The sequence below is a fragment of the Mytilus trossulus genome, chromosome 2, assembly GCF_036588685.1.
Source record: "Mytilus trossulus isolate FHL-02 chromosome 2, PNRI_Mtr1.1.1.hap1, whole genome shotgun sequence".
Taxonomy (NCBI): Eukaryota; Metazoa; Mollusca; class Bivalvia; order Mytilida; family Mytilidae; genus Mytilus; species Mytilus trossulus.
In genome coordinates, this window is record NC_086374.1 from 18,890,797 (window position 1) to 18,911,886 (window position 21,090).

The 21,090-nt window shown below is 30.8% G+C and overlaps 1 protein-coding gene across 2 annotated transcripts in view; it reads right to left on the reverse strand.

Moving 5' to 3' along the window:
• Window positions 1-20,083, reverse strand: part of LOC134706673 (parathyroid hormone/parathyroid hormone-related peptide receptor-like) — a 36,774-nt gene extending 16,691 nt beyond the window's left edge. Inside the window, exons 1-4 of one of the 2 annotated variants that reach the window (XM_063565815.1) lie at window positions 19,566-20,073; window positions 7,856-8,062; window positions 1,412-1,505; window positions 1,104-1,214 (exon numbers count right to left, since the gene is read on the reverse strand). In XM_063565815.1, coding sequence (XP_063421885.1) covers window positions 1,104-1,214; window positions 1,412-1,505; window positions 7,856-7,936 — 286 coding nt within the window. In that variant the 5' untranslated portion in view covers window positions 7,937-8,062; window positions 19,566-20,073. Of the gene's footprint in view, window positions 1-1,103; window positions 1,215-1,411; window positions 1,506-7,855; window positions 8,063-19,565 lie in introns of both variants that reach the window. The other variant, XM_063565816.1, reaches the window with a different exon arrangement.
• Window positions 20,084-21,090: the final 1,007 nt, after the last annotated feature.

Genomic DNA, 21,090 nt, shown 5'->3' on the forward strand with positions numbered 1-21,090 from the left:
GACATTTATGTCTCTTTATTGACGTTTTAAGTGAAAACCTGATACAATTGTTGAGAGATTATGAAACCAAATACGACTGAAACGTAAAGCCAATCCCGAGGACTGAATCACTGATATGTAGGAGCGAGATGCATTCCTAAATTGAAAATTAATTTAAAAGTAAATTAAAACAATATTCGTATTTTAATGTCAGTACCAAATTATTTGCTTCTTGTTTTAACATCATCTGATTATAATCTGGCGATTTATACGTCTACAAAACAATTCAACTTTTGTAAAATGGATTGTGTTTTGACGATTTCACGCATACGGAACACTAAATAATACTAAAGGTACTATTTGTATTACACCAAATGCATATTTCGACACTTGATATCTCTTTAGTGATGCCAGAGGCACATCTATTTGGAAATTCAAAACATATAACTGGTGAGTAATAAATGACTTAAAGCTCATTGGGCCTTTGACTGTCATTAGTTCACTTTTCTATCTAAGTTATAAAACTGTGTTCAAATAAAGAATTTCACAAGCGTTATCTATGCATCGAAATTTCCAAGCTTGGTTGAGTGCAACAGAGATTAGAGAATGGAGTGTCGGCTTCGACATAGGGAGCATATTGTAAGTCTCTTTGTAATCTGTGATACAAGTATTCGTTATGGTCAACTTTGACATAATGGTTTCTGTACAACATGATGAGATGACCTCAACTTAATGGGGGATATATAGGCACTAATGCATATTTTTCCTGGCTTTTCTGTAAGCATTTAAATATAGTTATTCTCCATAGTAGTGTACAGTAAACACAGTCGTTCTTACGGCCCCTCATTTAATTCCTTATAGACCCAAATGTATTCATATATATAAAATACTTAGTTAAAACTGCACATGAAGGCTAAAAACACTGTAAGCCAAAGTATATTTGACTTCCGGTTTTGAAACCTGATGCAGACATTTACACATAGTGTTGGTTTTTCAATTTTATAATTAAATTAATTTTTGTAAGGAAGTTTGAATAACTCTATGTGTATTGCCTTAAGTCACATATCTTTTTTTAAACGAAAAGACTGTTCGAAAATCGTATGAATTAAAAACAGCAATCTTACCATCTGGTTTAAACTTATGGATATATCTTGGGCATTGCTGAACGCTTGTGGTTCCATGTTCGACCGGTGGCCAACACATAACCCCGTCCCATACTTGTCCACATTGGCTGGCTGCAATATATCACAGTTTAAGATATTAATAGTAAAGTCGATCTTACCTCACAACTTCAATTTGATCCTGCAACATTTCTAAATATTTCAAATAAATTTTTTATAAGGTTATTACGCATTTGAGTAACGCAAATTTGAAGTGATGTTGTGCATGATTTTTGTCTCTTCCTGTATATTTCAAACCTTCTTATACTTACAGTTTTTATCATTTTGGTTTTGAATATTGGTAAAACATCGCACCAGTTCTTGTTCAATCAAGGCTTGTTGTTGATGTTTTGACAAAATTTGCGTCTGAAAAAAAAATTTACATGAATTATCAAAAGACCATTTCGCGTAAAAAAGACAAAAACTGACGGTGATTGAAGAATTCTAAAATAAAGTTGTTTGTGTGTATGTAGAATTGTAATATTTTAGACATACTCAAGTGGTATGAGTTTTATTTTGTCTTAGTTAATAGCAAAAGTCAAACCAAACTGACCTATTGTTAGCTAATAGTGTTTGATAAAAAGTTAATGAAGATAGGAATGCCATATATACAGAGTGCCAATGAAAACCCAACACTTGGGTTTTTTTTTTTTAAATAAAATTTATATTAGAAATGATAATTTTTCAAAATAAATTGTTCTTGAAAATTAACAATTTTAACAATAGATCGATATCAAACAAAAATGTTTCATTGTCATCTTTTGGGCGCAATAGGTAACTAAATGCAACAGTAGTATACCGCTGTTCAAAACTCATAAATCCATGGACAAAAAACAAAATCGGGGTAACAAACTAAAACCGAGGGAAACGCATTAAATATAGGAAAACAACGAGACAACACTGAAATGTAGCACACACAGAAACGGACTAAGCATCAGACAAAATCACAAGAGAGTAACGAATATAACATCAAAACCAAATACATGAATTTGAAATAGACAAGTACCGTGCCACGTCTTATTGCAATGTGAATTTACACTCAAAAATAAGAGAAAACAAACGACGCAACGTTAAAATGTAACACACATAGAAACGAACAATGATATTACAATGGCCATCTTCCTGACTTGGTACAGGACATTTTTAAGGACAAAATGGTGTGTTGAACCTGGTTTTGTGGCATGCCAAACCTCGCACTTTAATGGCAATGTTAAATATAAACGAAACATCCAATGTCGAATTATCAACTCACAGTCCTTACAAAAAATGTTACAACCCCGTGGTGCAGCGCAATCTTGACAGCGACGTGGAATTGATCATCCCGGGCGTTTAATGTGATCCCGAGAAATGTTATTCCACTTGTCCCACAAAGAAAACGCAAGCTAACTTTATGATATTAGTGGTGGCTTTCATCGTCTAAATCATGTCAAATTTGAAGTAAAATTTGCTCGATCGGACCAAAATCCGCCGAAAAGCATGACTTTTGGCCAAGGCGTGTGCTAAATGTCTATGTAACCACCACTGATGGTTTTTGGTACATAATGAATGATCTATGGTCTACAGAATTCGATGTTTACGCCAGACGGCCGTTTTGAAGTCACTAAGGAAAGACTGTGGTGCTCCTTAACCATTTCTGCGAAAATGGTGCTTTACTGAAATTGTTCCAAAGGTTTTACCGTGACCACCATTGAACTCTTGTGACCTTTTGACAGCCATCAGAGTCGATATCGGATATATCAAAGACCAAACGTATCAGTCTTTCTGAGTGTTTCTTGCTTTTTGTACCCCGGGATGTCGCTTATCATTTAATGATCCAATTTGGTTGCATTTGTGGATGATTTGGGTTATTGTAAAGGCTACAACTTCAGTTTTCTCGTTAATGTATGCTGTGTAAGACTTCATTGGATCATGCTCAAAACTGCATGTCGCTGGTTGTCAGAAAGTCCTGGCATTTACTCAGATGTTTATTGAAGTTTCTTAACAATAAGGTCGGGAAAGTTCATGACATTAGCCAAGCTGTAAATGACAAAATCGTGAAAATGGTGCGTATGTTGAAAAGCGGTGAATTTGGCTTATGTACGTTCAAAATAACCCCTACTTCGCATTTGTTCTTAAAATCACTCAACCGTAAATTTGTCGACTATTGTCTTTAAAGCCATTTTCAACCAACTATACAAAGTTCTAATATACTAGTAAATTAAATAAAAATTATGAGATTTTTTTGAAAAACAAAAGTGTTGCGTTTTCATTTGCACTCAGTATAGTTTCAACTCAAAATATAATTTACAAATTAAGGATGTCCTGTAAATAAGAAACCAAATCAAAATCGTGACAAATGAATTTCTACTATTTGGATAGAAATAGCGAGAAAACTAGACTAGAGGAAACACTTGATGATGAGCAAAATTATGCAAACAGAATCTTAATTATGAAAGCTGCGACACTATATGCAGTTTGCGTGTTTATTCATACCAAAGGTGTTGAAATGGTTTTTAAAATATTTTTCATGATAAAAACACAACACTCACTAAAAGCCACCATTGATTGATGCAAATACAAATAAAAACCATAAAACCTCCCAAATATAAAACGTTGACAAAAACAAAACAGCGTTAAAACAAATACGAAGAAATTACTACGTTTATATTATTATTACTAAAAATCGTTTATATTTGGTTCTGTATGTTTGCGTGAGATAATATAAGCACATGACGTCTATTACAATCGCTGCAGTATGATTTTAGTCTATTCTTTAAGATTTCCGTAATGATTTAACTTTTCTGAGAATCTAGCTATCTTGAATATTGGTCATTTGCAAGGTACTTCCTGTTTAATTTATCTTATCATGTTTTGTTAGTCACTTGAGATTTTCCTGAAATATCTAATCAATATATGATTTTGTAATAAAATATGAATTGCAACACTTCAAGACACCATGATATGTATGAAGGAAAACATGTTTCAGACTTCATCAACAAATCAAAACCAGTAGAGACCGAGTGAAAGCACATATTTACTTTTCACCTGGTTGACCGTAATAAAAATGTTTACTATATGCGGGTTTCACAGTTCATGTTTTGTTTTTTTACTTGAAGCAAGAAGCATAAAAAATGACGCTAAATTCACAATCTGGTCGAAAACAAGTGCTAAATGAATATTTGTTGTGTGCGTAATTATAATGGTTTAATAATTAGTTATTATTTTCCTTTCTATAACTATCCATTATTTCACGGGCTATGTAAGCCGTAGTACCTTATCTATTGTAGATAGAAATGGGTTGATGCATGAAGAAATTTTAATCAATTTTACCTTTGTTCTAAGCGTATAATTCATATTAAACGTCAGTTAATTTTTCTTCATCAATGTTGATAAATTAATACTCGATTAAAGTGACATGAAAATGAAAAACATCCATTTATTCCACTACATTAAATGAAATACATTACGTGGAGTGTCAATAAAACAAGCAAGCTAATTAGGAGAAATTGTTTTAAGCGTGAAAGACAATATGCCACATTTCACATTTCACTGAAGCGTTTAATTGTTTAAAACAATTTCCCTATATTTGAATTCCAAAAAAAGGACAACTCTCAAGAAATATAAAACCAACAGTAATGCAACATATTTATAATAACTGTATTGACATTCCCGCTGTTTTAATTTTAGAACTACTGGTATGTTAACAAAACATATTTTACAATGTTGTAAGTCTTGTTTTTTTTATTGATTTTATCAGTATTATCATTGTTGTTGTTTTTGCTGTATAATCAAACGTGTCGTCTGTTGTAATGTATGAATATTTCCCCGGCAATAAAATTCTATACGTAGGTCAGTGTCAAGTTAGAACAAACTGCAAGAAGCAGAAAAACAACAATATAATAATATATACGGTTTGCTACTGACCCCTAAGGATTCATAGAGGGTAAAGTCCATGGAGGCCTATGGATTTTACTCACCTTCTTTCTTCCTTAATGCATTTTGTAGAAATATAGGCAATGAAATACAACAAGATCAATAGATAACGTCACTATTAACAGAAGACATTCCGGCATGAATTAAAATTTACTAACCCCAAACGATAACCGAGAGACCGCGGTAAACCAATCAGAACGTTATAATGTACCCGCGGAGCAATAAGAAACATTAGCAATCCACAAACCGAAAAGTATTGACTAAATGAACAGTTAAAAAGAAAGTTTCATTTTACAGAAAAAATCACCCAACAATAAAGTGTAAAACTTCAAAAATCGCAATTACTTGCTGAACAGATCTTACAAATATTTCTTTTGGTTGTTGTAAGTGAACTTAGGAATAACTTAATTAGAAGTTTGCAATTGTTAACCCCCTCTTTTCTTTTATCAATATTTGATGAATTAAAGATATAATTTAATTATAAACTAACACACAGATCAAAGACAGAAGATATTAAAAAACTTTATTTGACTGACATCAAGAATAGATTTGAAAATTAAAAAAACGTGTGAATTAATAAGACGTTAGAATTTCAATTATTTTATTTGCATAACTAAATGAATCAATGCTCTTTATTATATTCATGATAACAAAACCTTTTGTAAAATTTGTGAATTTAGTTATGTTTATGATTTGATATACCTTGCACGTTTAGCTTTGTTGTATACACATGGATTATTTCATATCTTCTTTCGTTTTTATATACTTTTACTTGCAGCATAAAATACCGAGTGTAAATAAAAACGAAAGCATTGCGTGAGCAAGAAAAGAACATTAATCATGTCAAAATGATCTATTTTATCAGGTATTAGCCTGAACAAAGGAAGATATTAGGAATAATATAACTGATTAAAATGGTTGATATGGTCGATTTTACTATTCTTGCTTGATAATGCATTAGGAGATCACATCAATTTGGCTTAGTATGAACTTTGTTATTTGTTATTCTCCTTCACGCAACACAACCATTCAATTAATATTACTTAATAAAATATAAAAGAAAGGCTTAAGATACCGAAAGGATTTTCATACTCACGAGTTGAGGACATTGAAACTAAAAACGCCTTTGTTAAAAATCGGAAAAAAGACAAACTGTATACAATTTCAACCTGGACAACTGACGACTTTGCAACACGGACCCACCTAAAAGCCAAGGGTGGTTGCAGGTACGCTTGAAGTGTAAGCAGAAACTGTTCCACTTTTTCTGTTTACAAAACTTTGAATTTTTCTAAAAACTAAGGATTTTCTTACCCCCAGGAGTAGATTACCTTAGCCTAATTTGGCACAACATTTTTGAATTTTGGGTCATCAATGCTCTTCAACTTTGTATTTGTTTGGCTTTTCAACTGTTTCGATCTGAGCGTCACTGACGAGTCTTATGTAGACGAAACGCGCGTCTGGCGTATTAAATTATAATCCTCTTATCTTTGATAACTATTTCATCCTTCGTAGTGTTCATGTAAGTATACACAAGGTGATAAATTTAATTTCGTAATGTCTTATTTGAGGAAGAGACGATGAGTGTGGGATTACAAAAATTAGAACATATATATTCTGTGAAACAGATATTACTAAAAGGGCAACTTACTCGTGTTTTCGTCCATTACTTCAACCTCATCAGTAAAATATACTTTTCAGAATATTTGTTTAATGGCTTTGAATTATCAAATTGAACCGTTTACATTTGGACGGTAGTAAAAAATCAAAATGGGTTATAGACTTTAATCATCGTGTAGAGAAATAGAAAAAGGCTGATTCACTATTTTCTGTTCCGTAAATAATCATGTTAATGTTCCTCCATGTTTGATATGGAGAACACGAGAGTTAACATCTGCTTATAAAAGAGAGCTTTGAACTTTCTTGATTTATAACACATCTTTCCGAAATTGACCGTTTATAATAAAAATAACAAAAGGGGTCAGTCTGAATTAAGGTTTACCCAAATCTTAGATTAGGTCCTATAATTCTTGTCTGGTACTTCCTCTTGTATTTGATTTGTTTCTTTCATTGTTAGTTTTAACACGGATTTGTTTTTTTTTCTTCTCTATCGATTTCTGAATTTCGAACATCGATATAATACTGCTGCCTTTATTTAATTATAGTCGACTTTCAAAATTTTGACTTTTAGTGTTCCTTAAAAGCACTTCGATCACCTTTAAATTTTAAAACGTAATGTTTTATTTTTTGTCCATGTGGATGTCAGATCGTTAATCATTGCAATTAAATTTATAGCCAAACAATTACAATTATTAAACAGCTTAAAGTAATAAAATTATGGCTTGATATATGATGGATAGATAGTGTCCAACATCAATTCGAGTAAATGAATTTGTAAGACAGCTGTTAACACTATATTTGTCTGAAAATTAAAGGTAACATGACTTTGCTTTTTAATCAAAGCTTCATCTGTAACTGTGTAATATGTAAGATTTAAAACAATATTTTTATCTTGGATCAGAGGTATATTAGTTGGATTGATAGGGGAGGGAGAACAGGCTAGAAGATGTTTTGTTGATATTGCTAATCATGACAGTTTGGATATCAATTTAAAAATATGAATAGTTGAGTTATATATTGATATACTCTTCCAACTGTATTTTTATATTAGACCCATCATATGTGTACTGACTACAAATATGTCTTTCTAATTTTAATCGAAAATTTAATTTAGACCAAAATGGTAGCCTTTTTTATTTGCTCTAAAAATGTGAAATACAGAATAGAGTAAACGAAAGCATACTTACTTTTCGCTCATGACAAGTCTTGCTGAATGATGTTCCAATAATTTCCAAAAATAATACCATCATCAACGATAAGTTCAGCATGGTCAGTTGTTCAGTTATCACTTATAATTTGAATATTTATCACAGAATAACCAAACGTAATATAAAGTCCTTTCCAGGAATGACGACAATCTTCCTCATTGCTCTGGCAAACACTTTTGTTACATTCTGGAATTAAAAATAATTGACACGTTATTTAGATGACTGATACAACTTGGAAATGAATACTATTAACCAATTGGCTTCGTTTGCATATTGCGACACTTTATTATTTTGATCGATACCAGTACTTACAGTCTTGCTAATGATGTTATGTATAACTTAGTTGCTACATTCTCAATTGAAATTTACCACTGAGTTTTTTATTTAATAAGTGTGAAACAGATATTAAGTTATATGAAGAGCTCGATAATTGATCAGTAAAACTAAGATCGCACCTCGATGCTTTAAATTCTAAAATAAAGTCATTAAGTGCAGTAAATAAAAACGTTTAAACTGTATTCTGATATTCACGTATTTGTACTGAATTAATTCCAAGATTTAAACGTGTAAATTCAATGTCATATATACTTTATTCCCTGATATCAACACTCTTTTTATTTGTCCTTGAGTATCTGCTTATTAATTTTTTTTGGTTATTTGTCGTTTTTTATAGTATGTTTTTAAGTACAATGTATACCGGTTGATTTAAGTCAACTGCTCCATTAAATAAAAAATATAACAAAATATTAAGTAAAAACATTTCGTAATTTAATTTCAGATCAATATTCCTTTCATCTATTGTTTGCTTAAATACAAAATAACAAAGTTAGAAATAATTTGTACTTACAAGTTCGCAACCTTTTTAAAAAATAAAATGTTTTTATACGTCGCTGAAAATTTCTTTCAACAACCTAAACACAAATATTTGATCGGCGCTTTCTTTAATGATTTCGATTTTGATTATTCGATTTTACGTCACATATATATAGTGTTACAATTTGTGAAAATCATTGACACATTTTGAACTATATTGTCTATGAAGGATTTTTTGGATACCCAACTTTTAAGAATATAATTAGGTACAACGTAACTATAACATATAGGTAAATGTTTACCCCTTGGAGTAATGAGATTAAAATAAAACTTACATTTTAGGTTTTTAAAGAGATTTTTTTAACTTAAAGACAACTTTCAAGTAAATATACAGAGCTGATAAACATCTACTTTTCAAATACGTGTTATGTATTTCATTAAACACATGTACATTAGTTAACGTGCGAAAATCCCCAAGCTTTCTGAATTTTGAAGGAAACAAGTGTGTTTTAATGCTTGAATATAGAAACAAAATAACGAGATAAATACGCTGCTGGAATGGAGCTACATAGAAATGGAACGTTCTCAATTGAGAAAAAGAAATATACAAGACAACTATAGTTTACCGAGGTTCAAAGCTCATAAAATGCATCGAAAGGGTAAACGTTCCCTATATATATATTAATCACACGTTATACGAACCAACACTCAAAATTTCACCATTGCAACAGAACAAACTATACATTCATAGGTCGGATTCTGTAGAAATATTAGTTTGTTTTTTAAGAAAATAAAAGTGATTTTTTGTTAATTTAGTTGAATTGTATTCGTAATTTCACCCAAATAATAATAACGTTAATTGTATTCAAAATTTCACCCAAATCTCTGAAATATGTAGCCTATTTATTGATTTTTTACCATAAAAAAAAGTAACGTTCAATACATTTACATTTATCTCCAGACAAAGTAAAACAATCAACAAGGCACAAAAACCTACGTTTACATCGCTTTTACGGCAGCAGTTTAGTTCACAGACTAAGTGTTAATATGTAGAAACCCGTACATGTACAAAAACCAAATACCACAAATGTAAAGCAAAACAGCTGAATCAAAGAAAAATGATTTGCTGAGAACTACTCTACAAAGTCTAAGAAAAAATTATGCATGTTCTTATCCAACAGAAAATGCTTCCTGCTATCTTCCAGTCTTCAATTTTATCGGTCTTTTTTAATTAAATTATAAAGAATAAGTCATTTTAGCCGGATATCTGCATCGCAACGCTTAGAGAATTAATAACATGAGATTAAAATGGTACTCAGAATACGCACCCGGAGGAAACTAACTCTGAAACTGTCTAAGTGACAAATATTTCATATTGTAATGTTGATTTGCTTTTTATTAACATTCTTATCAGTAGGTCAATAAATGGAACTACATAAGCGTTATTGGTAGTGTTAAATGAATGCTCATGTGACAAATTGCATTGAAGAAGTTATCAGGAGGCAAGAACACTCAGTTTCGTATGTTCGGCTATATTAAAGCAGCAATATTAGAATGATGTCCGAGACGCATGCGTCGATTAACAGATAAGAACAATCGTAATTCACGTTAGTGAATATAGCTAGCTTCGCTCGAGGAGAAGTTTTTAATGCGTTTACCCAAGTCACATGATAAATACCACACCAATAGCAAATTCACGATGATTTGTAATCTTCTAAAATTTCTAAAAATTAGCATTGATATAAAATTAAATTGTAAGACTACAAACGTTTATGTTTCTATTTATAATTAAATAGTTTATGTCATTCTTTAAAATAATGACATATTCTTAGGACGAACTGCGCACATAATAACATTATCCAGCCAATCTGTTACAACAAATTGTGGAGTTATGTGATTTGAAAGTCGTGGTATAAACGTTTTTATTTTTCAAAATTGTACAGATAGAAATGTTGAAAAAGAGAAAACAAGAGTAATGCTTATCTTTTGAAAGTATAACTATTAACTGTCTCTTATTGTTTCTTTGAAGTAATTACAAGTACTCAAAACTTACCTTGTTTTATCAAGGACTCAAATGATCTTATATCATTCGAATACTAGTATCTATGTGTCGTTCATACTGAACAAGTTTGCAAACATTTCAATTCGATTGAACGTCTTGACATAATTGGCAAATTATATTACATTTAATTACACCTTATGTAGGAATCCGAGGTTTTCATTGGTTGGTAGCCAGTGTATTTTTCACCAATTCACTGTTACCAAAAAAATATCGTTCATGTTTTAACGCTGCTGGGGTATGTGCAAAAATGATATGCATTTTTTACCCTCTCTGCCATGGTATTCGTCAAAAACTACCATATTCGACTGGACGCTTGTAACGTCACGATCATCACTGCTTTTTTTAACGTTAACATTCGGTTTAATTAAATAGATATAGCATGTTATTGAGGAGTATTTGCAAAAAAAAACCAGTCTTGAAAATGAATTTCCATCGCCTTATATCGCATGATATATCTGTTCAATAAAATTGTATATGAATTACAGAGGATGAAACCTCTACACAAATGAGTATAATATACAGAAAGTCTTTAGTTAGTATTTGGTATTTGTGAATTATAATTCACAACAGAAAAAGGGAGACAACTCTTGATTAAGTTTTAATATGTTTAGAAAATACGTCAACAACTCTGGATCGTTGTTTTTCATCTCATTGTTATTCGTTCAGTATTGAAATAGGGTCTTCATATATGAGTATTGCAATTAATAGAGATTATAAAAATTTCATATTTTCAATAATCTGGTTTAATTCAATCAAATATTTGTGTGGGTGTGTGGGTGTTGCAGCCTGTAGCTTATTGCCATATTCGGCATGGCCATAGAGGGCGCTCGCAGCTTGAATCAGAATTTTGGAATTCCCGTATCAGCTTGAATTAGAATTTTGGAATTCCCGAATCGGGCACTTGTTAATTTGCTGTCGACTAGAAAGCAGGTGTTACACAAATTAGTTAAACTTTTAAAACCCGCCCGCCCTCCCTATGAGAATAGTTGCTGCTGTTTTTGTTTTATATTTTCAGGCATCTGTTTGCTGTATTTGATTGGCATATTATGGTTACCAGTATCCAAGCAGAACCTTCATAGTATTGGACCAATACAGGATAATTTCGAATAAACTTGCGTTTCTATGAATTGGACATTTCCGTTATTAAGCACTTTATTAACATATTATGGACTATTGTGATTTGAGCATCCAGCATTAATTTTAGTTTTTATTAATTAACAATTATATTAATTGGAACAAAAACATGACATTTTAAAAAAATCAATTATCTTCTTTTATCCTAAGGCGCAGAGTCAATTTTGAATGGGGGGAGGTCCAGGGAGACTGGTAGTGATTGGGGGATTATTTCACTCGGCCCTTGCTCTGGGCCTGACAAGTTATAAAATTTGCAGGTTTGGAAAATGTGGTTAGTGGTAACGGTGTGGTCTACAGATGGGTGACTCTGGGACCTCCTCCACCTCATCTCATAGAGGGGAGGCCTACACCTGCCAACAGGTGGGGCGCTAACTGGAGCATTGGTAATACGAGTGTTTTCCCCGGTCACTCCCCATGGTAGGTGGTGGTGTAACCGTGTTTAACTACCAGGGGTTTTATGACACTATGTCAACATAGGTCAGCTGATAGCCATTGTGTGTAGGTAATCAGTAGTCACCCTGGCGCCTCAACAAAATATCATAGAATACTCTGTAGCCAAAGTATTGCCAAAAAGTAAAAAATGTATATTCTAGTCATGAAAATGTAAATACAAGTTGGTGTAATAAAATGTATGTTTAATTCAAAGGATTGTTTTTGTATAAGTTGTATATGAATTACAGAGGATGGAACCTCTACACAAATGAGTATAATATACAGAAAGTCTTTAGTTAGTATTTGGTATTTGTGAATTATAATTCACAACAGAAAAAGGGAGACAACTCTTGATTAAGTTTTAATATGTTTAGAAAATACGTCAACAACTCTGGATCGTTGTTTTTCATCTCATTGTTATTCGTTCAGTATTGAAATAGGGTCTTCATATATGAGTATTGCAATTAAATAGATATAGCATGTTATTGAGGAGTATTTGCAAAAAAAAACCAGTCTTGAAAATGAATTTCCATCGCCTTATATCGCATGATATATCTGTTCAATATATATGTTTGTTTTCTGTAACCTTAAAATTAGTTATGTATTTTGAAATTTCATAATTCAAATATTAACGGTTTAGCTGTTGCAGGTATTTTTATTGTGTTAATTAACTTTTTATGAATATAGAATATACGAAAAAATACTTATGAAATTCCGACACATCCGTTTCATTTTACATGCCCAATGCAAACAAGATATTTCATTTCACATTAGGGAGGTGATATATGAACAATGTACATAAACTTTAATAGTGTAATATATCCTAAGCACAAATTATTCTGTGAGTTTATTAAACTTTAAAAGACCTGGCAATATAAAAGGAGATGGTGTTAACGTTAATAAAACAGCAAGCAAATGAAGAAAAAAAAACCATCTATATGGAAACATAATCTCTTAAAAATATGTTAATGTCTACATGATGTATCAAGTCTAAATAGTTTGTACCATTCCATATAATCATTAAAATATGACATAACTACTGGCGATGTTTCTGGTTCATGAATAACAATTGAGAATGTACAGGGTCCAAATAGTTTCCTAAAAAAAATGTTTCATCTCGTCTTCCTACCTTCTTTTGTTTTGATCAGAAAAATTACAGAGAAAAAAAAACAAAAGGGAAATTTGTTTATTTGCCGAAATATCATTATCAGAATTAAAGAGCATCAAGCAGAATATTAGATCTTTTATGTTGTGTTCATTTTCCCTTCTCAGTGCATTTTGTTTTATAATCATGATAAAATCAGATTAAAAATCTTGAACGCAGAATTGAACTTAAATGACTGACAATATATATCCTTGAAGAAGGTCTATCCACACTACATGCATATCTGGTATTGATATTTAAAGCAACTTCAATTAAAAAGGAAGAACAACCAGGAACTACTTCACGTGAACTGTTGAAGTTTATCATATATTTACTACATTATATATACGTTTCACTTACATTGTCTTACAAATCTTGTATGGGTACTAAAAATAATTTTCATTCATCATATTTTCTGAAATGTTTCAAAAAAGAAAAAACTGTTTTGATTTGTATATATTAGTATACTCGGCATATACATTTCAAGATATACGTGCATCCTTTGTTATATGTTAAAGATTTCTTCATAAAAATTACATTACCATCATTTTAAATGAGAGGCGAAAGATACCAGAGGGACATCATAACCCACAAATCGGAAACAAACCGACAACACAATGGCTTAAGAAGAAAAAGACCAACAAATAAATAAAAAATAATACACAAAAACATAATATAGAAAACTTAATTCTGAGCAACACGAACCGCATCGAAAACCCGGGCTTGTCTCCGGTGCTCTGAAAGAGTACACACATTCTGTTCCAAATATGGCATCAGTCGTGTTGCGTATTTGAGTTCAAACCCGGTTATGAATTTAATTCTGTAGGTCGCATTAGGGAAAAGAGGACGGGATTTTAGTTACAAAATTAGGAACATATCCGTTCTCATCTGTGAAGCGTATATTCAATGCCGGTCAACCAACTGGTAATGGCATTCGTAAAACTCATGTATAGTTAAGCTGACCAGTAATCCTAAGACAATACTATTCACCGCAAAAAAAGGTAAGGTAGCCTTGGGTGTGTTCAAAATATAAATATTCTGCATGCGTTACTGGTAATACTTCAAGACCGGACGTTAAATGAGTTTATATTGTATCTCATAAGAAGCTATTTTTGCTATTTGTTCTGATTTTTTGTTGGAGAAATTTTTACACTACGACTAATGCTGTGTCATGTTCTTGACTATTTGGTTTGAAGAACTTTTACACTACAACTAGTGTGTCTCAATTGAATGAGTATTTCGTGAATGTTGTTCTTACTATTAAATCGTATATAGGTTTCTTTCCCTTTGAATGGAAACAGTTATTTTAATGAAAAAATACGCATTCAAGATTGAACAAAAGTAAAATTGTGTTCTCATTTTACAATTAACAAAGTGTTGACATTCCTCAACATGAAAATGACTTTTGCAAAATTAAATTTCCGTTATTAACCTCCTTTTTGTTACAGTATTTTATCTCAATGTATAATAATGAATGTTTCTATCTGTATTGTTATTGAAAAATTTACTATCTGACATATAATTTGAGTGTTTTATTTACATATCCCCTGAATTCAATGTTAATAAATATTTACATATAAATTCATATCAATATAAAGACCAGTTGACATGGGATGAGCCTTTTGAAATGTCAGTGAATCAATCCTATTTTAAGATTGTATTTTATTTCCGATAATATTTAAAAAAAAATCATAATACGGACTTTCGTAGATTAGAATGCAAATAAACATCACACGGAAACTAAGGAAAAAATACAATTCCAACATAATGAATACATAATAAAGGCGGTACACACATGTATGGCTAAAACTCGATCAAGTGCATTTCGACAGGAAAAGAATGCCGAATGTTTTACCACTAATAGGAAATGGGATAATGCATTTGTTTGTTTTCTGTAAAATAGTTGACTAAGTAGAGATAAGTATATGCATACTAAAAAGTCGCTTTAGATAAGGAACATAAGCTAGTGTATAAATTTTTTTTCAAGGAAATCACTATCTTAACTATAGAGTAAAATCAGTCTAATTTTATTTTAACATAAAAGAGCAAAAATCCTGTAAAAAATTATAAACTTAAGATATCTAAAGACGAACTGATACATCTTTTACGAAAATCAGAAGGTCTCTGATGTATATGTATATTTTAAATACAAATTTGGTCCAAATATGACTGCAAATTCTTCTGAGCCTCAGACGCTCAAATTAGGACTTCTATGTACGATTTCTCAATTATTTAAATTATTTTACGCTTATTTGCGGTCCATTTGTTACAGGTATTACACAATGAATTAAAAATGCTATACTCATACGTTTGCTATGGATTAAGGGTTTGACATTTTTTCCTATTACTAGTATGTCTGTTGGTTTGTTCGTTGTCAATATAAAGGAACTTTTCGAATGCCATACAACTGAGAGGTTTTGCTAGCTATTAAACCAGGTTCAATCCACCGTTTTTTTTATATTAGAAGATGCCTGAACTAAGACTGGAATATGACGGTTGGCATCCATTTGTTTGATATGCTTTAGCTTTTAAATTGGCCATTTGATAAGAGATTTTCCGTTTTAAATTTTCCTCGGAGGTAAGCATTTTATGATTTTAATTTATGATGAATTATGTATAGTCCGACGGTTTAGGAAGTTCATACAATCAGTTTTCAAATTAAAATCAGAAGAGGTGAATAAATACTCTTGCAAGAACCAAGTTTCTACAAAATTTGTTTCAACAAATCAAGAAATCACTACAATTCGTAGTATCTTTTAAACAATAGCCACAACTCGTTTGATTATATGTTGTATGCACTTTTTGTCATATACTAAAATAAAAAAAAAACTGAATCTGAGATAAAAAAAAACCGTTGTATTTATATTAGTTATAACAACCTTCAAATTATGCTGAAACCTACCTAAAAGGTATATGAACATATACTGTAACATATAATCATAAAATCCTGCTATCTATGAAAAAAAATATAATGCGTTACATTTGTTTATGTGTGTGTGCAATTGATAAGATTATGTAATAATTCTGTTTGAACTTTCATAATTCACCTCATCGAACATGAAACATATGCATGTGCAAGTACAAGGTTCTCTTGTTAATCGTTAAAATAGTATATAAGATACTCAAATTTTAAGCCGAGTGTCATACAGTTATGAGGGGAGAATAAAAATTCAGAATACTGTCATTGAACGATTCCAAGCAGAAAGTATGTCTAAACAATTTGTCAGATATCAAGAGCAGTCGTAATTCTGAGAGAATGTTATTGTATAATACCTAATATGCCTAATCTGTTTTTTTTATAACAATAGAATGTTTTGCTTGTCAGCATTTCAAAGTGGTTGAATATTTAAGCTTGCATGGATATCTCCAAAGAGACCAAACGATTATTATCATCTTAATGGAAAACTCATCCAAATCTACAGTCATAAAATTAGAAATTTCGAAAATAATGCAAAATATTTAAGGGATACATTTTCCGTCCCAGATAAAAGATCAAATGCAAAGTAATTGCTTTGTACCTGACCATCGATTTTTATATAGTTATCACTACGTAGTTAATCGTTCAAATGAATGTCATTTCCAATTGAACACTATTCCCTTTTTTAATCATACATGAATTGCACTATTCAAAATTACAATAAAACAATGTGTCTAGAAATGGAGTTAGTGATTACAGATTTTGCTATTTATCTTTGAATTAACTATATGAATTGAAAAAAGGAAAGAAATCGATGTATAACAGAATAATTAAATGATAATACAGAATACTTATTAAACTTTTATTGGAAATACATGTTTTAAAAAAGGTGTTTGATGCATGTTAATACATGTGTTTATCAAAGTTTTATAAATGAACGTAAACAAACTAGCGTTATGCTAAATTACCAAATACTAAGGAACAAAAACATAAATACTAAAAATGCAATGGTTATCAAATAGTAATAATAATAGCAAGCTAGTTTTATTACACCTGTTGAAATCAAGTAGTTCGACACTCTGATTGTAGTGACTGTATATAATAACATATTATATACCATAAAATCATTAACATTACACAGAAAAGTCTCTGTTTAAATTTTTTTTGTTTATAATATTTCCGTATCAATAAATGCATATGCATTCTTTTTTATCCAGCAAGGACAAAAAGGATTCAACATATTTTTGTATTATTAAGTTAATAATTTGAAGAAAAAAAACATGGATTGTTTTTCTTCCTAGAAATAACAAATGAAAAAAGCGTGAGTCAATATGCGTTTTGATTTAAAATGGCTCAAAATCAGCATTTATTTCGCTTTTCAAATTAAGTATGAAATGTGAAAAATTGCTTCTCAAATTTTCATATAAAAACAAAGGAGAGAAAAGACTAATTGTTTTTTTGTATGGATGAAGAAGTTGTTTCTTATTTTTAATTAAATATCCATACTAAGTTAACTTTTATTTTCGAATGGAAAATCAAATTCGCATGCAGAAATCTTTATTTGTTCAAGTGCATATCAAAAACCAAAATTAAAAAGACGTTTGTCTTTCAGTGCATATAAACTCATCATAGATACCAGGATTAAAATTTTATATAAACGCCAGACGCGCGTTTCGTCTACAAAAGACTCATCAGTGACGCTCGAATCAAAAAGTGATTGAAAGGCAAAAACAAAGTACGAGGTTAAAGAGCATTGAGGACCAAAAGTTCTTACAAAGTTTAGCCAAATACAGCTAAGGTAATCTATTCCTGAGGTAGAAAAGCCTTAGTTTGTAAAAAATTCAAAGTTTTGTTAACACTTAATTTGTGATTATGAACATATCAATGATAACTCAAGTCAACACAGATTTTCTGACTACTGGGCTGGTGATCCGCATTTTTGTGTATTTTTCATAATTTGAAATAAATCAGTAAGTGTATCGAGAAGAAACGAAGTGTTCCTGATTCGTACTAAATTGTGAAATGCATTATTATATTTAAAGTATTCATTATAGAGATAATTAAACAACGTCGTGACGAATACAAGATTCATGAAAATGTCTTAAAGTCAATAGTGTAAGGTCAAATCCGTTGAAACAAAGTTCTTTAAAAAAAAGTTTTGATTATAAGCATTTCTGTCGGTTATAAACTAGACATATTCCTTAAGAAAAATCTGTATATCAATCCCACAAATTTGCGGTAGCATTCTGTTCAAAGCATAAAACTTGTCGCCAATCACCTCAAAAGCTAACTAAACCTGTAAACCAATTTTAATATTGATTCACTCAGAAATAAACACAGTTATTCTATAACCAGCTGTTGGCATTAAACAGGTTGTATTCTGTTTGTTTAATTTATGATGATATGAAACTAAACACCTAACAGGAGGACTTGTGCTTGATTTTTTTTATATGAGGAAGACATACATTTTAGATCACTTTAATTGTGGTCTATTGCTGGCATGTCATTAAATGCTAGTTGTTCATTATTAAACCATGTTAATCTTTGTCATTTTGCTTAGTTTTTTCTGTAACCTTTTCGAAAATCAGATCCAGACTTCTTTTAAACCAAGTTTTACTCTGCGTATTGCTGTGTGTTTAGTGATATGTCAATTTTGCTGAATCAGTTTACATTATTGTTAAGGGGCTACCTGAGCCAGAATCCGGGTGAGCCATGTTAAAAACATATTGATGTGTTAGCTTTGTTTCTTGTTGACACGTTCTGCGTTTTTTTTTCTAAAATCTATTTTAAGCAGGGAAATGTTAATAGATCTAAGACTAAGTCTTACATCTTAAAGATGTGCCACTGTTTCCACGTGTAAGATTTACAACTGAGGATACCTTAATATTAGTAAGATCGCTTAAAATCATGAATATTCTATTCAGCTTACACATCATTTATAGCAACACTGCATTAATTGCAATCGGATGTGCGTAGGATAATATAATATTTTATAATGACATTCATTGAGGAAACAAGTGGCCGTATATAAATCTTTAATATGAAATAGTCAGGGAATCAAAATATATCTTTTATCATGTATACCATACATAATATATCTTTTATCATGTATACCATACATAATATATTACTGACCTAGATAGTTAATATTAAGTTAAAAATGTTAGTTTAAAGATAAAGTACTCACCTTTACTGTTGATGGGGTATTGTTGTTTATTTTTTCCTTGTCATACATAAAAATCTGTCATCTATTAAACATCCGTGTTTCAGATATGTATTTTCACTTCCCTTATAACCAAAGAAATAACAAAGTTTTGCACTTGATCATAATAATTGTTGTTTGATATTAGTTACAGTACATTAATATGGATCGGTCATGCGTGGGGTAAAAACACATCCGATTCAAACATCTGGATTCAAACAATGAAGTTGAATCTCAGTCGAAATTATATAGGGACGTATTTTTTAACGATTCCTTTATCTATAGTACATCATCATCTGAGATTTTGTGTTTATTCAACGACAGTTAGTACAAGTAGTAGTTACCAGTCTAAGAGTAATTGATGACATTACATAAGTCGTATTACATGGCTTTGTACATTACAACTGTCCTAATCATGCACTTGGTTATATAAAATGTATGTTAAAGTTTTATTGCAGACTCAATATCATATTCCAAGACATCTTCATATTGTTGAAAAATAATGCCGAAAAGTACGTTCTCGTAATATGCAATGCATTCGATGTCAAACAAAGCAAAATTCCTTAATAGAATAAATCAACGAGTTAAACGAATAGAATTTGTGGATAATAAAATTTGCACTTTTGTATTGGACGGGATTTTGAAATGTTGATTTAATTTATAATAAAATATTTCAAAAGGACAAAAATATTGTCTTGTCACTACTTCTATTTGCTTAGCCTTCCGTTTAACCTACCATAAAGGATAATCAAATATTTAGGTTCTCGTTCATTAGACCTTCATCTATCAATTACACCTTTTGGTAGATTAACACCATTCTTTGATTTCCCTTGTCACCTGAAACCTCGCTTTAGAAATATTCTGATTGAAAATCAACAACACGGAGCATAAGAGGTTATTTATTAACACATTCATCAAAAGTCTTTTGTTAAAATGTGTAAAATATTAAAAAGTTAAATAAAAACATATCTTATAATTGAACTTTAAGAAAAAAAACATATATCTCATCATTTTCGAAATAAATGTTTAGTTGTTCAAGTTTGCAAGTTACCTGATTGTATTCGACGTTGGTAACAGAGTGGATTAAAGGGGTATTGTATTAGCGTATACTATATTAATATATTATAGGGTTATTGCTTGAATATTGGGGAATATTGTCCCGAGTAGAATTTTATATTGCACGAGCTTTCGAGTATTCCCCAATATTCATGCAATAACCATTTTATTGTATAGCTTTATAATATTAAAAAGTAAAAATTGATTCTGAAAACTGAATATTTGATTGGTTTAATCCAAACATATGTTATGTGTTGTAAGGACAAGTAAGTTATGGACACAAAAAAAACAATTCCAAAAGAAAGACCACTAGTTGGTACCATTTAATTACCCTTAAACGAAATCCTGCATTTAGTTTAATATTATACGGATAGGAAAATTACGCACTTAGGGTATTGATCTTTTCAATTTAAAAAAAATCTATCTATAAACATATAAAAAATAAATAACAAAC